General features: G+C 38.4%; 1 protein-coding gene across 1 annotated transcript; it reads right to left on the bottom strand.

Annotated features, from left to right (window-relative positions):
• Positions 1-2,250: 2,250 nt before the first annotated feature.
• Positions 2,251-4,353, bottom strand: LOC306977759 (uncharacterized protein; the record flags this gene model as incomplete). The annotated part of the gene is made up of 9 exons (XM_079576193.1): positions 4,222-4,353; positions 3,969-4,146; positions 3,813-3,889; positions 3,543-3,729; positions 3,278-3,424; positions 2,993-3,164; positions 2,733-2,881; positions 2,523-2,659; positions 2,251-2,364 (listed from the first exon to the last, which is right to left on the bottom strand). The coding sequence occupies exons 1-9, from the start codon at positions 4,303-4,305 to the stop codon at positions 2,251-2,253; spliced, it is 1,245 nt and encodes a 414-aa protein (XP_079432319.1). The 5' UTR covers positions 4,306-4,353.
• Positions 4,354-14,140: the final 9,787 nt, after the last annotated feature.

The following is a 14,140-nucleotide window of genomic DNA, read 5'->3' as shown; positions in this document are numbered from 1 at the left end:
GGTGCACAGGTTAGTTTTTGCAGGATAGCCTATTGATTTAAAATGATGTCGTTGACAACACATACATCACTTCTTTCAGCAATTACCGGCACCTTGCGTACCGGAATGTGGTCAGGTGGTGCTGGGACTACCTCGGGCAGCACATTCGTGTGGTGATCCCGTCCTGTGCCGTCACCCGCATCAGGCAGGAGTTTCCGGAGGATGTGGCCTATACAGGGTTCCTTCCAGCCCTGGATTTTCATGGCCAATAAAAAATATCAAAAGAACACAATTGCCATTCTGAACATTTTTATTGCTTGTCTTGTCATATAAATTTAAACACCTGTCATTGCATAGCACACACACCGCAAATTATCATTCCACCCTTATATACACTTATTTAATTGTATAGCTAGACAGCTGAAGCTGAGCCTCAGAATGGGATCTATTAGCCTATCTCAGTTGCAGTGTCTCTCAACTGAAGTTGACCCTCCTACATTTCATGGAAAGCCATTTGACTTAAAAAATATATATAATATCAGTACATAATACATATTTGGCATTTTAGCCATCATTGTAGAGTATATAAATGCCAAAATACATAATTCTAGTTTTTGTTGAAATTTGCCTTGAAGTTTACTGTGCAACACACCAGTTGATAACCAATCAATCAAAGTTTATTTACATGGCAATTTACAACTACATCTTGGGAGACTCTTAATGAAAAAATAGTATAAAAAAGCCATGTTCTGTAAAAGCACAGGCAAAAACAATGGGAGTGAATTAAGGCACTGCCACGACAAAAACACGATTGCTCCACTGCCTGTACCTGGACACATACAAAACATCTTAGAAGAGGAGCGCAGGGCTCTGCAGGAGTTATTCTAGTACATGTAATTTATCTGTTACAGACACTTTGCATATCGCACTGTGGTTCTGTGTGACAGTGCATACCTTGGACAGTAAGTAATGCTTATTGGTTTCTTTTTTTTCTTTTTTTTTTTACAGTTATTTACGTTATGGCCCCTTGAAATGAATCATCTTTCAAGGAGTTCCTTGATTAAATCATAATACTTTGCCAAAATGCAGAGTACAGATTTGCATCGCAATCATTTTAACATTGAAAGACCTTTAACACCTAAATGTATTCACAAATGGTTTGACAAATAAAAAATCTTTGAATCGTGGTATGATAAATGATATGTGACACATCTGCACATTGAGGTATAACACACTGCTGATCATGAGTTGGATGAATTGGTTGATTTTATAAAGTTGTACTTTATCTGTGACGTTAGTCCTATCGTCAACATGCTAGCCGCATGAGTCGTAGTGTTGAGTACATGCAGAAATGCATGTTGTCATTAGTTCTAACAAAAAAATAAAATAAAAAATCAATTAAAAGTTTATGTGCAGGCTTATGTGGGAGGGATGCATAAGCACCATTCTTCCTGGTGTATACATCGTGAGTTAGGAGCGTTGTCTAGAAATAACTGGTACTTATATTAATTCTGCCCATAAACACCTAATGCACATAATGTGGCAAAACAAAATGAATGATGAATTTATAGCTCAACATTAGCCACAATTCTCCCACCTGCTGGTGTAACATGTAAACTACAATTGCTAAATTATTTTACATTACATTCATATTTTCACAGCGTGCTAAATGCCTATAATGTTAGATAGAGGTAAAATTATTTTGAGGACATTTTTGGTCTTTCACAGACAAATCATAGACCCTGTGACTTATATTAATGATCATTTTTGTAATTCATACATTTTCTTTTTAGATATGACTTGTGAGAGTTAATAGGAAAAACTGGCTCCTGCCCCCCACTGGGTCCTGTGACATCATCACATTCTAGAACCTGCAAACAACCAATTCCTGACAAATGGCTTTACCCCGACATTACATACACATATGTATAATCTACACTTGTATACATTCTCCGGCGACAGTGGTGCAGAGAGTGGAGAAGGTCGTCTTGTGATCGGAGAATTGATTCGAACGTCGCAGGTGCACACTGTCGTTGTGTCCTTGGGCAAGACACTTCACCCTGCTTCCAGTATCTGCATACACTGGTGCATGAATGAGAGTTAATGGGTGACTGGTTCCTTGATGTAAAGCCCTTTGAGTGCCTAAAGCAGGTTGAAAGGTGCTGTATAAATGTGACCATTTTACATTCAATATTTCTTTAGTGTCCTACAATGATACATTAATGAAATGTATAATGCAAATTGATCCACACTATGATCATCAATTTATCATCAATATTCTGGTGGGCTCTCATGGAGGTATACCTGAGACTGAGGTCCATCCCGTCTTGCCCACACCTCTGGTTCATTGTTAGCCATGTCTCTTGGCTGACTCATGTCTGCTTTCTGAAAAGATTTTAGTTGTTATTGGCATGTAGGCATGTCAGAAACAAACCTATAACAATAATCATCTTGCATAGTGTTTAGTTCTGGAAGGTCTTATTGTATATTATCTTCTGGTCACTTTATGTGCTCTTGAAAAACCGTGACCTGTGCCTGCTTACTGCCTCCTTTTTGTCTGGCCTCTCATACTGACCACAGAGTGGTTCCGGCACAGGTATATTGTCCGAGTGCTCTTGATATGGCGCCGCATCCTGAACCACGCACTCGAACAGCAGAGCCACCAGCTTGTCAATGTAGACTTGGGAAAAACGTACAACATAATTATTATTACAATACTCATACATAACCGTCAAGCTTGTTTTCGGACATACATGTGGTGGATTTGGTCTTCAGAGCTCTCACAGTATAGTCACCGTGTTTGTACTTCGGGTACACTATGGAGTATCTCAGCTCACCGGTAGAAGTTCTGGCATGTGTGCGTTGCGCGTTCTCATTGTAGTGCATAGCTGAAATTTGTAACCTAGAACATTCAAAACAAACAGAAGGCAGCACTGACATTATTACAGTTTCAAAGAAATATATAATGAGGAAATAAAAATGGATACTTTGAGAAGGTTTTGGTATTCATTACCTGGCCAACATTCCTTTAAAGGAAAAGCCCACACTTTTCGGCGAGAACCTAATGATCAGGCTGTGGAATGCCTCAATGTAGGACGTGTGGTACAGTGGGCTGATTTTCTCCACGTCCTTTAGAAACCGTGGAGCCAATAAAATGGCTGTGAGTCTTTCCCATGCTGCTGTGCCTAAACAAAAATGATCATGACATCAACGGAAAATTTACTTGGTTTAGAAAGCCAATGCAAAATTTCCAATGCAACTTAAAATATATTAAAAAAAAAGCATAGTCTTTACATACTTGGCCTGAGCCACTGCCTTGCTCTTTCCCCAACCAGAGGCTCGTGTTGGCAGCATGGGAACAGGGCATTGTCATGAGCGTGAACATCCTGTATATGGTCGGCCACAGAAGTCCACTTAGCCACAGCTTCTTCTCCAGAGGAGGAAGCTGACCAATAAAGATGGTTGACTATGCTCTTCCTTCACGGGCCCACGTCCTGAGTGGTCTTTTTCCTCGCCAGCTCATCAATCTTTTTTTTAATGTTAATTTTACACTCAATACATACCCTTTCCCATGTGCCAAGGGTCGAAATAGTGAGTGATGTCCTTTTTTTCCTCCCTTATAAACTTCTGCACTCCTGTGTGTCGGTCTGTCACAATGGCCTGTACTTTGACACCCCTCTCTTCCAGCATGGTCAGACTGCGTATAAATCCCTCCTTCTCCATCCTCACACTGTTTCCAACTTCATTGCTCTGAAAGAGAACAGAATGCTCTACAGAAATGTGCACAATGATCCCTATTTAAATGTCCAAATGTAATCATGATGGTGTTTTACCTGGACAAGTTGGATGTCAATTACTCTGTTACTTTGCAGATTCATCATAGTGTAGCTACCATACTTGGCTGAATGTCCTGCAGCAATGCACATTACACTTTGGCATACTTTTATTCAAACATAAAAAGAATCTTCATTCATTAATAAATGATTTACCTGGAGAGTCAGCGCGCATATCCCCGCCCATTGTCAAAGCCCCACTAGCAGCTGCCTCCCTGATATTTTCATCCTGCTCAAGCTTCCACTGCCAGCTGACCGTTGGGATGAGGAGCTTGGCCTGATGCTTGTGAAAAGTTTGCTCCGACAGCCCTTGAATGTTGAAAGCCCTCAGGAACTATAAATTGTAAAGTAATATTACCAACTGAACGATATGGAAACATAGTCAATACAGATGAGAATTTGGCTCTACCTTGGAAATCTGAGCAAAACACAAGCCAGTGAAGAGGACAGCAGCACAAAGCTGAAGGTTTCCAGCTGGGATGTCCTTCACCATCGGCTGGCTGGACCAGTCGTTGAAGTACTCACAGGTTGGACAGTGCTGTTTCACCCTGAGGAGTGTGCCCAATGTGGCTGTGTCAACTGTACAACGATGAGTGCAGACAGGACATTTCTGGAAAAGTGCCAACAGTTGGTCCTCGTGAACAATGTACTTTTTGGCTTTGTGGGGAGGGACTTCAGTGGAAGCGCTATGTTTCAGAAAAAGGCAAATGTAACTATTGAAGACAATACAATCCAATTTGTTCCAACGTATATTTTTAAACATTACAAAAGCATTTATCCCCCCATAATTTGTACCTTGAACAGTTCAGAGAACTGTTGTTCAGATGGAAGCTGGGGTCAGACACAGACACGTCACACCTTTAACTTTTCAGTGGTGTGGAGGCTGCCCGGGGACTTTCAGGAAGAGGGATTTCCATGAAGGTCTCGGTACCACATGAAACGCTGACGCTCCTATGTGGAACCTGCACTTGCAAGCCTGTTTACAAGAATAAAGAAAAAAACATTTTTAATAGCACTAAGAAATAGTTACAGTAGAATCTAGCAACAAATCCAAAGCTAAATGAAAATCTTATACGATTCAAATAATGTATTATCCAGACAATGTTATAAAAGACAAATCACCTTTGCTCCGCCTGCTAGGCTTCACATTGGCCTGGACACATGCATGCCTGCTGATGATCGGATCAGTCTGACAGGCCTTTAGAAGAGCGCCACCATCAGGCAGAGCAGAGCCACATGCAGGTTTAAGGGGGTTTAGGGGGAGGTGGAGGAGCTGCAGGTGAGGATCAAAGTGGTGGATCAGGCTGGGGGCGGCGGCCTGAGGCGAGGACGCTCCCTGGTGGGGGTGGTCTGCAAGTCACTCAGCCTGCTGCTGGGGTAGTTTTAACTTCCAAGTTTATATAGAGAGCACAATTTGTATAAACTGGAGTTAAAATTCACTTAGAAATCAAATAAAGTACAATAAAACCTTTTTAACCCCTGCCTTAACCGAGTGCATTTTCTCCAGCCTATAGGCCAGAGCTTAAGACCAACAATTTAGCCTAACCTACCCATTTAGAAAGACTTCTTTTGGACAATCTGCCTTCTCAGTACGAGCAGCTCACTCCTGGAATGTGATCCCAACAGAACTGAGGAACCTGACCTCAGTCCACGCTTTTAGAAACTCTGTGAAGAAGTGGCTTTTGGACAATCAGACATGTGAACACACCATGGTCTAGAGTCACCACTGATACATGTCTCGCCGTGTGGAAGATTGTGGTGTTTTGTGTATTGTCCCTTTCTGATCTTTTATCTGTGAATTTACCTACTTTTTACATATTTAATGTTGTCATTCATCATTCACTGTCTTTGTGATGGTGTTTCTGCTGTATGTTTGTCCTGTCATGACATCAACCTGCCATGGGACTACGGATGAAAATGAGCCTGTATGTCTAACTCCGGCACATTTACATGTTGAAGAAACACATGTTGATTAATGTGCACTGTCCCAATTCAAATAAAGATATATATATATATTTAAAAAAAAAAAAACTCATCAAAACTGATCTTTTTCCTCATATTGTTGCCGCATTGTCGTCACTTTTTTGAATTTTTTTGCATTTTTTGTCACATTTTTGCCAGATTTGCGTCGCTCTTTTCACTCACTCCTCACTTTTCCATCACATTTTTGTCTTTTCTGTTGCTGTTTTTTTGGGGGGGGCTTTTTGTCATTTTTTTGTTGCTCTTTTGTTGCTTTAAAAAAACAAAACATATTTGGATCACATTCAGATTTGGGTAAAGCCAAATTTGAGAAAATGTGCTTGGTTCAGGTGGGGCTTAAGAGGTTAACCCAACAAAGGACCAGACATGTTGCATTTGTTTATTTGAAAAGTAGAAAATTCTATTCAATTGTTGCGTGATGGGCCTCAGATATTGTTTCCATTTGTCTCATTTGTCTATTGTTGTTTATAAATAAATAAATAAAAACTCTGCAACGATAAAACACTGAACTGTATAATGCAAGGTGGTATAATGAGTCCAAGCAGTCTCTGTCCTGACATAATCATAACATTATAATAATAGAGAATATAATAGTTACCATGTGTTAGCCTGCCTAGAAAACATAATAAACATATTAACTCTGAAAATGTCTAAGGGCTTTTAATTGCTAATAGTTTATTTATTTTTTAAAAGTACTCAAAGCACAAGATTCCAGCACTCACTTGTTGTTCTATTGTATTTTAGCTTTATTAGTGTTACAGCATTATTGAAACAATGGCTGTGTTTACAAAAGAAAAATTAGACAACCCAAAAACAGGCTAACGGACAAAGCTAACTGTGGGCTAGCGCCACTTAAACAGCACTTACAGCCAAGTTTGAGTGAAAAAAAAAAATCTCCATTGTGTAATTGGATGTACAAAGTCCCTCTGTCCCTTTGTCCCACTGTCAGCGTAGTATTTACTCTCACGGACAATTAATAAGTAAAAAAATCGCAACTTGCTACGACACCTGCAGTTGCGCTTTTGGACTCTAGGGGCATGAGTTACTTAGTACTGCTTGAAAGGGATATTTCAGGATTTTTGACATAGGGCCTCATTTCCTTGTGATCCAGAATGTTGTTGATTTCTGGGGATATTTTTTTCTTAAATTCATGCTGTTCTTATGTTTGAAGAGTTACGTGGTGCTAGGCTAATGCATGTCTATGGTATCAGCTAGCCTGCATTAAAAACAGTGTGACCCGCTCCACAGAGCACCTGAGGCAAATCACTTATAACACCAGACTAACCACATAAATGTCTGTGTCCATAGAATCATTCTAACTATTTTGCATTTATCATAACCTTTATTGGAGCAGCATCAGCTTTGTGGTTGTTTAAGCTACGCAGCGGCGGAGTGATTTGCTAGAAAATAGTCCCTCAAAATGCGGTAATTCATGTGATGCAGGTCAGTTATATTTCAAACATGATTCTATGGACACAGACATTTATATGGTTAGTCTGGTGTTATAAGTGATTTGTCTCAGGTGCTCTGTGGAGCGGGTCAGACTGTTTTTAATGCAAGCTAGCTGATACCATAGACATGCACTAGCCTAGCAGCACTAAGCTCTTCAAATATAAGAACTGCATGAATTTAAGAAAAAAATATCTCCAGAAATCAACAACACTCTGGATAACTAGGAAATGAGGCCCTATGTCAAAAATCCCGAGATATCCCTTTAAGGCAGGTGGGAATTGGTAAGAGGTTTAAATTTGTCTGCACATTTACGCTAATTTGGGCCAGGCTGGTCAGAGCCCAGGGCCGTTTTTCAGTCCCAGTCCACCCCTGGTGGGACGCAATAAATATATTATTAACCCCTGAACTCCCACCTGAACCGAGCACATTTTCTCCAAAACTGAGACGAAAACAAGGATGAAAATGTAAAAAAAGTGAGAAAAAAGTGACGAAAGTGACAAAAAATTGACAAAAAATGTACAAAAAAAAAGACAAAAATGGACACAAATTTGACAAAAAAGTGAGAAATATTTGACGAAAAATTGAGAAAAAATGGACGAAAAAGTGACAAAAAAAGTCACGAAAATTTGACAAAAATGTGATGACTGCCCAACAAAGAAAGTGATGAAAAAAATCTGATGATGTGAGGAAAAAGATCAATTTAGTTTTGTAGATCTTAGCTTTCAAATGAGGTGTTACACTGGCCTACAGGATTTGGGTAAAGCTGAACTGGAGAAAATGCTCTCGGTTCAGGCGGGAGTTCAGAGGTTAAAAAATATTAAAATACATCAACCCTTTTATTTTTATTATTAAGAATATTTAAAACAATATCATATAACATGTGGCACGATTTAAAAAAAAAATTATTTCCAAACCCGAGCGGCAGCGTCAGAGCCTGCCCCGCCGTGCGTCGCTCAGTCAGACAGTCGTGTTGCTTTGTTTGTTTGTTTTGTTTTTCCTAATAAATGACCAACAATTTCCATAGCGCGCTAAAGATGATTTCATTAAATGTCAGAGGTTTGCATGACAATGCAAAAAGAAAAGCTATATTTTTGTTTTGTTGAAGAAAACAGGCAGACATTATCATGTTACAGGAAACTCACTCAGTTAAAAACGATGAGAAGTTTTGGAAATCCCAATGGGGGGATAGATGTTTTTTTAGCCATGGGACAAATCTGTCAGCAGGGGTCGCTATTTTGTTCAATAATTTTCAAGGAGTTGTTAAGGAATCGATTTATTCCAGTGAGGGGAGATATATAATTTTAAACTGTGAGGTGGATGATAAAAAGTTAATTGTATGTAATATTTACAACTTTAATAATGCAACGTTAGCCAAAGCAATGATCACACAATTTGAGGCAAAGGTAATGGAAATGAGAAGTAGCATTTCAGATTCTCACTCTTCTAATTATAGGGGGAGACTATAATGATGCACCAAGTGATTCAATGGATAGGATACCATCTAAAACAGCATTGGCCAAAAAATTTAAAAGTACAGCTTGGTTGACTGAGAAATTAAAAGTTATTGATGTTTGGAGGTTTCTAAATCCCAATTCCTTTGAATATACATGGTCCAATACTAGTAGATCTTTACGGTCAAGAATTGATTTATGGCTGGTGTCCCCAGAATGTATTCAGTATGCTATAGAGGTGTCTCACACATATGCTCCCTTGTCAGACCATCAACTAATTGCATTACATCTCTCAGGAAAAAGGGGAAACAACCATAAGACTCGAGGTTATTGGAAATTAAATATTAATCTACTTAATGATGATATTTTTTGTGAACAAGTTACCAATTTATCACAGAATATTTTGAATGAGGATACCTTAAACTATATTCAAAAATGGGAATACTTTAAATTTAAGACTCGAGAATCAGCAATAAATCGCAGTAAGGACATTAGAAGGGACACTTTGTCCAAGGAAGATAAAATTATGGATAAATTAAAAACCCTGTTAGCTAAACCGTCTCTTAGTGAAGTTTAAGAAATAAAAAGATTGAGAGAAGAAATAGATACTTCATATGTTGAAATGGCTAAGGGCGCATTTGTAAGATCACGTAGCAAATGGTTAGAGCATGGGGAACGGAATTCAAGTTACTTTCTGTCGTTAGAAAAAAGGAACCAGAAACGAAATAACATCACTAACCTTTAAGTCAATGGGATCATGCTATCTGAAGCTGGGGATATATCTAAACATGTACAACAGTTTTATGAGAACATTTATTGTACTGCCTCCCAACCTGATATATGCGATTCCTATTTGGACTCAATGAAGGATAACATACCTAATATCTCTGCTAGTTTTAAATACCAATGTGATAGTCCAATAACAAGAACAGAACTGAAAATGGCGGTTGACTCCTTACAAAAAGGAAAATCCCCAGGATGTGATGGGCTTCCTGTGGATTTTTATATCAAGTTTTGGGAAGTGATTGAAAAACCCTTATTCAATGCACTAAATCAGTGCATATCAATGGAAGAAATGTCATCATCAATGAAGCAAGGATTGATATGCCTTATTCCCAAACCTGATAAGGATCCGGTGATAATAGAAAATTGGCGCCCAATTACACTGCTTAATGCCGATTATAAAATTCTTGCAACAATTTTTTCTTTGCGTTTAAAAAAGGGCCTCTCAAGTATCATTAGTGAAACCCAAGCAGGATTTATGAAAAATCGCCATATAAGCTCAAATATAAGATTAGCATTAGATTTAATAGACTATGAAGATAATATTTCTTCCCAAGCTCTGATTATGTTTCTGGACTTTTATAAAGCTTTTGACACAATAGAACATTATTTTTTGTTTAAGACCTTAGAACATTTAGGTTTTGGCTCATCTTTTATTTCATTGATTAAAACGTTATATAAGGATATCAATAGCAGTGTGCTGTTATATCCGTATACAACATCTCGCTTCTCAATAACACGATCTGTCCGTCAGGGATGCCCGATTTCACCCTTTTTGTTCCTGTTAGCTGTGGAAATTGTATCCATTTGCGTTAAAAATGCAGATAACATCAAAGGATTAACAATATTCCAAAAAGAAATTCGAATAACACAACTGGCAGATGACACTGCTCTCTTTTTGAGCGATAGGCATCAGGTTGGGAGTGCCATTGCACTGATACATAAATTCTCAGCTGCATCTGGCCTTAAACTAAACACTAAAAAATGTGAAATTATGTGTTTGTATGATTGCAATGAAAATACAATGTGTGATATCTCTGTAAAACAAAATGTAAAATACCTTGGCATAACAATCACTAAAGACAAAAAGGAAAGGGAAAGGACAAACTTCCATCCAAAAACCAAAATGATATTGAATTTATGGAAACAGAGGGATATCTCTATATGGGGTAGGACACTTCTGACCAAAGTAGAAGGGATATCCAGGTTTGTTTATCCTGCACTGTCCCTAGAGGTCAGTGAAGCTACATGCAAGGATATAAATAACTTGTTCATAGATTTTGCATGGAAAGGTCGACAACACCAAGTTAAAAAATCTATATTAACACAGCCCAAGGGTGCAGGAGGTCTTGAGCTGCTGAACTTTATAGATTTAAATAATACTTTTAAGATCAAATGGATCCAAGCATGCCTTAGAAATTCCGACTCTTTATGGTATCTTATCCCCATTAACATCTTTAAGCCCGTCGGGGTAACACTTTATTTTAGCACTCACTTATTAACAGCTAATTAAGTGCTAATTAGTGTACTAATTGATGGTTAATTAGCTCTTAGTTAGTGTTTATAAAGCACTTATTAGTCCTTATTTTGCATGACCTTATTCAACATCTAACTAGCTTCTAACTAACACTTTCCCATTTATTAAATCTTAATTACTATTTATTAGAAGGTTATTGGACATTAATGAATGTGTTAATACGCTTCTGGTTATACAGGCCTTATTAGGTGTTAATACTACACAAACAGTTGTTACCTGTTTATTACCTCTCGATAAACAGGGACAAATCCTAAGCAAGAAAACAAATCATACGCCGTCTAATTTATAACCAATTAGCTGTTAATTATTTATAGCTAAGAATATGTTCCCCATTCTGAAGTGATGTTTTGATAATAACTAATTAACTATTAGTTCAACACCAATTAAACCCAAATAGGTCTCTATTCTGAAGTAGACTTCTCTTCATACCTAATAAATGCAAAAAATTAAAAACAAACACATTTTTACCAATTAATTACATAAAACACAATCAGAACAAACTATTTTCAGAATTTATTTGTATACACAACAGTATTGTAATTTAAAATGAATGCAATTACTTTGCCTATCCACATGAAACAAAAACTGTAAGAAACGTCTTCTCGGTCAGCACATATGCATAAATGCTGTCTAGTTGTCCAAAAAAGCTGACAATCTTCAAATGTATGCTTGATGTAATGCAACCACTACAGTAAATCAGTAAGGATTATAGTAACCGACAGAAAAACACAAATACAATTGTTTCTTGAAAATGAGAAACAATGTTTAAGAATGTAAAATGGGCTCATTTACAAAACATGCCAAATAGTTTTCATATTGATCTAGTTAGACTGGAAATGCCTTTCTAATTTCATGCATAGGCATCCCAAGTGGACCACTTTTGTGAAGGTTCCCACGCCAATATGTCCACTCAATCACATCTAAATGGTCTTTCAGCATGGTTTCAGTGCGATTACCTCTAAGTCTCCAGATTGTGGATTTGCAGACCCCCCAGTCTTTCCAAATTCTGTGTATGTGCGCCTGTTCGTGGATCAACAAAGTTCTCTTTATGGTTGACAGTGGTGTGAGTGAATCCTTCATCACGGAGAGTGTGGTAAGTAAGCCCTCCATCCATCAGAAATTATAGAGCTTCCACGACGAACGTGTCTCTTTATTTGAGGTAGAAGATGGTCAGTTGAGCGGCGGGACACAATCTTCAGAATTGGTCTTCTTCTTTCTTCTTTGATTCCAAGTATTCCAAAAACCCAGGAATTTCGGCAACTTGCCCGACCTCTGTTGTACTGCAATCCACAGAAGAAAAATAAGGAAGTGATTGACAAGATTTAATCAAATAAAATGTAAAAAATATCTGTTCAACAGGTCACTCATCAATACACAGGTATATTATGCAGTATTGCATCCCACCATTAGCCTGGCTAACACCAGACTAAAATCACAAGTGATATTTAGTCTGGGGACCACCAATTCATTTTCTCGTAGGAGAGGTGTGGTTTACGATCGTCCATACTCGTTTATTGGGCGATACGAAAAAAAAAAAAAAAAAGTCTCTTGCGTCTGCACGTAGCCATGGCCAATCATATCATCGTATGAGATGACGTATGGCGTACCCGCTGTAAACTTTTGAATATAAACTATTTAGAACAAGGTCTAAAGCTTGATCAAAAAATACCATCGCGTCTGCTGCTGTCACGTTGGATCCGTAAATAAACTTTTTTTTTTATTATCCGTAAATAAACTACAAGCTTCCATATATCGAATAGCGCGTCATCATCTTGCCGTCCCTCCTCGCTCTGTGATTGGTTCCCAAATCCACCGGAGATTTGGCCATGGTCCCCAGGCTGTTGTGCAGTTCGAAATAATTCGAGCGCACACAGCAGCCTGGCGTTAGCCAGGTTATCCCACCATCCCATTTGTCTGAGAAACAACCTCTAGTACAATTGAGAGCTTTATTACAAATGCATTTCTAGGGGTCACTGAAATGTATACAAGCAGTGAAACTTGATTGACTTGATGATTTTTTGATTTGCTTATTTCAGTAGCCTGTAATTGGGTTTACAAACCTTTCTTTTATGCCCAAATTTGCTTTCATCAATGAGCACAATTTCTCTTCTCCTTCCTACAATCTGTTTTCCTCCTCTTCTCATCCTTTGCATGGCAGATTTACAAACTTTGCGCAGTACATGTGCAAGTTTGGTCAGAGTTGCAGAGCTGCCAGTAATCCCTTCCTGCAGCATGTCCACTTGTCGAAGGCCTTGTGCAAATCTGTCAAATATATGTAAGTGTTTAAATAATAATAATTAAAAAAAACATACATAAATATATTGAACTTTTTACATGCCTCGTGTTGAGCTAGGCACACCAATGCTCCATCATGTGAACTCAATTAACAATAATAATAAAAATAATTTGATCACTTCATGATACAAGGGACATTAAATGGCCAATTATGTTTCCTCGTCCCCCCGCCTTTAACATTGTTTGGAGTTTATTGGGAGTCTTTAGATAGCAAACAGTTGGTCTTAACTAGGGTTGAGCTGAATGATAGAATAACCAGAATAATCTCTACATCAGGTCTCAGTCTATGTCCCAGACTGAACCGTGACAAAGGTTGCTTTTTGACAAATGTTGCCCTTGATAACAATTTGGGACGTTGTTTTGGCTGGAAGTCCTTTCAGCTGGCCAATATTAGGCACCTGGATTACACCAGCCTTGACGTCACCATAGACAGGGATTTAAAATTGATAAACAGATCAATGGCGTTTTAAAATCGGGTTTTTATCATCTTTGTCTTTTATAGTGATGTGTCGGTCGCGAATGATCCGGCTCTTTTGAACGAGTCTTTACAGTGAACGATATGAACGGGTTCGCGGAGGTGAACGGCTCTTTTTTTTTTTTTCCCTCTTCGGAGGAGACGCGTCACTTTAGTTGTGCTTTCATTTGAAGCCGTCTGGACTACTGCAACGCACTTTACTCAGGCATTGGCCGTAAAGCACTCTCCCGCCATTAGTCCAGAACGCTGCGGCACGACTTTTAACAGGGACCAAAAAACGTGAACATATCACCCCAATCCTTGCGTATTCGCGCTGGCTGTTAATTTTAGAATTGATTTTAAAAATGTGTGTTTT

The sequence above is a fragment of the Gobius niger genome (assembly GCF_951799975.1).
Source record: "Gobius niger genome assembly, chromosome: 1".
NCBI lineage: Eukaryota > Metazoa > Chordata > Actinopteri > Gobiiformes > Gobiidae > Gobius > Gobius niger.
The sequence above is the reverse complement of the archived record's forward strand: the minus strand, read 5'-3'. Positions and strand labels throughout refer to the sequence as shown.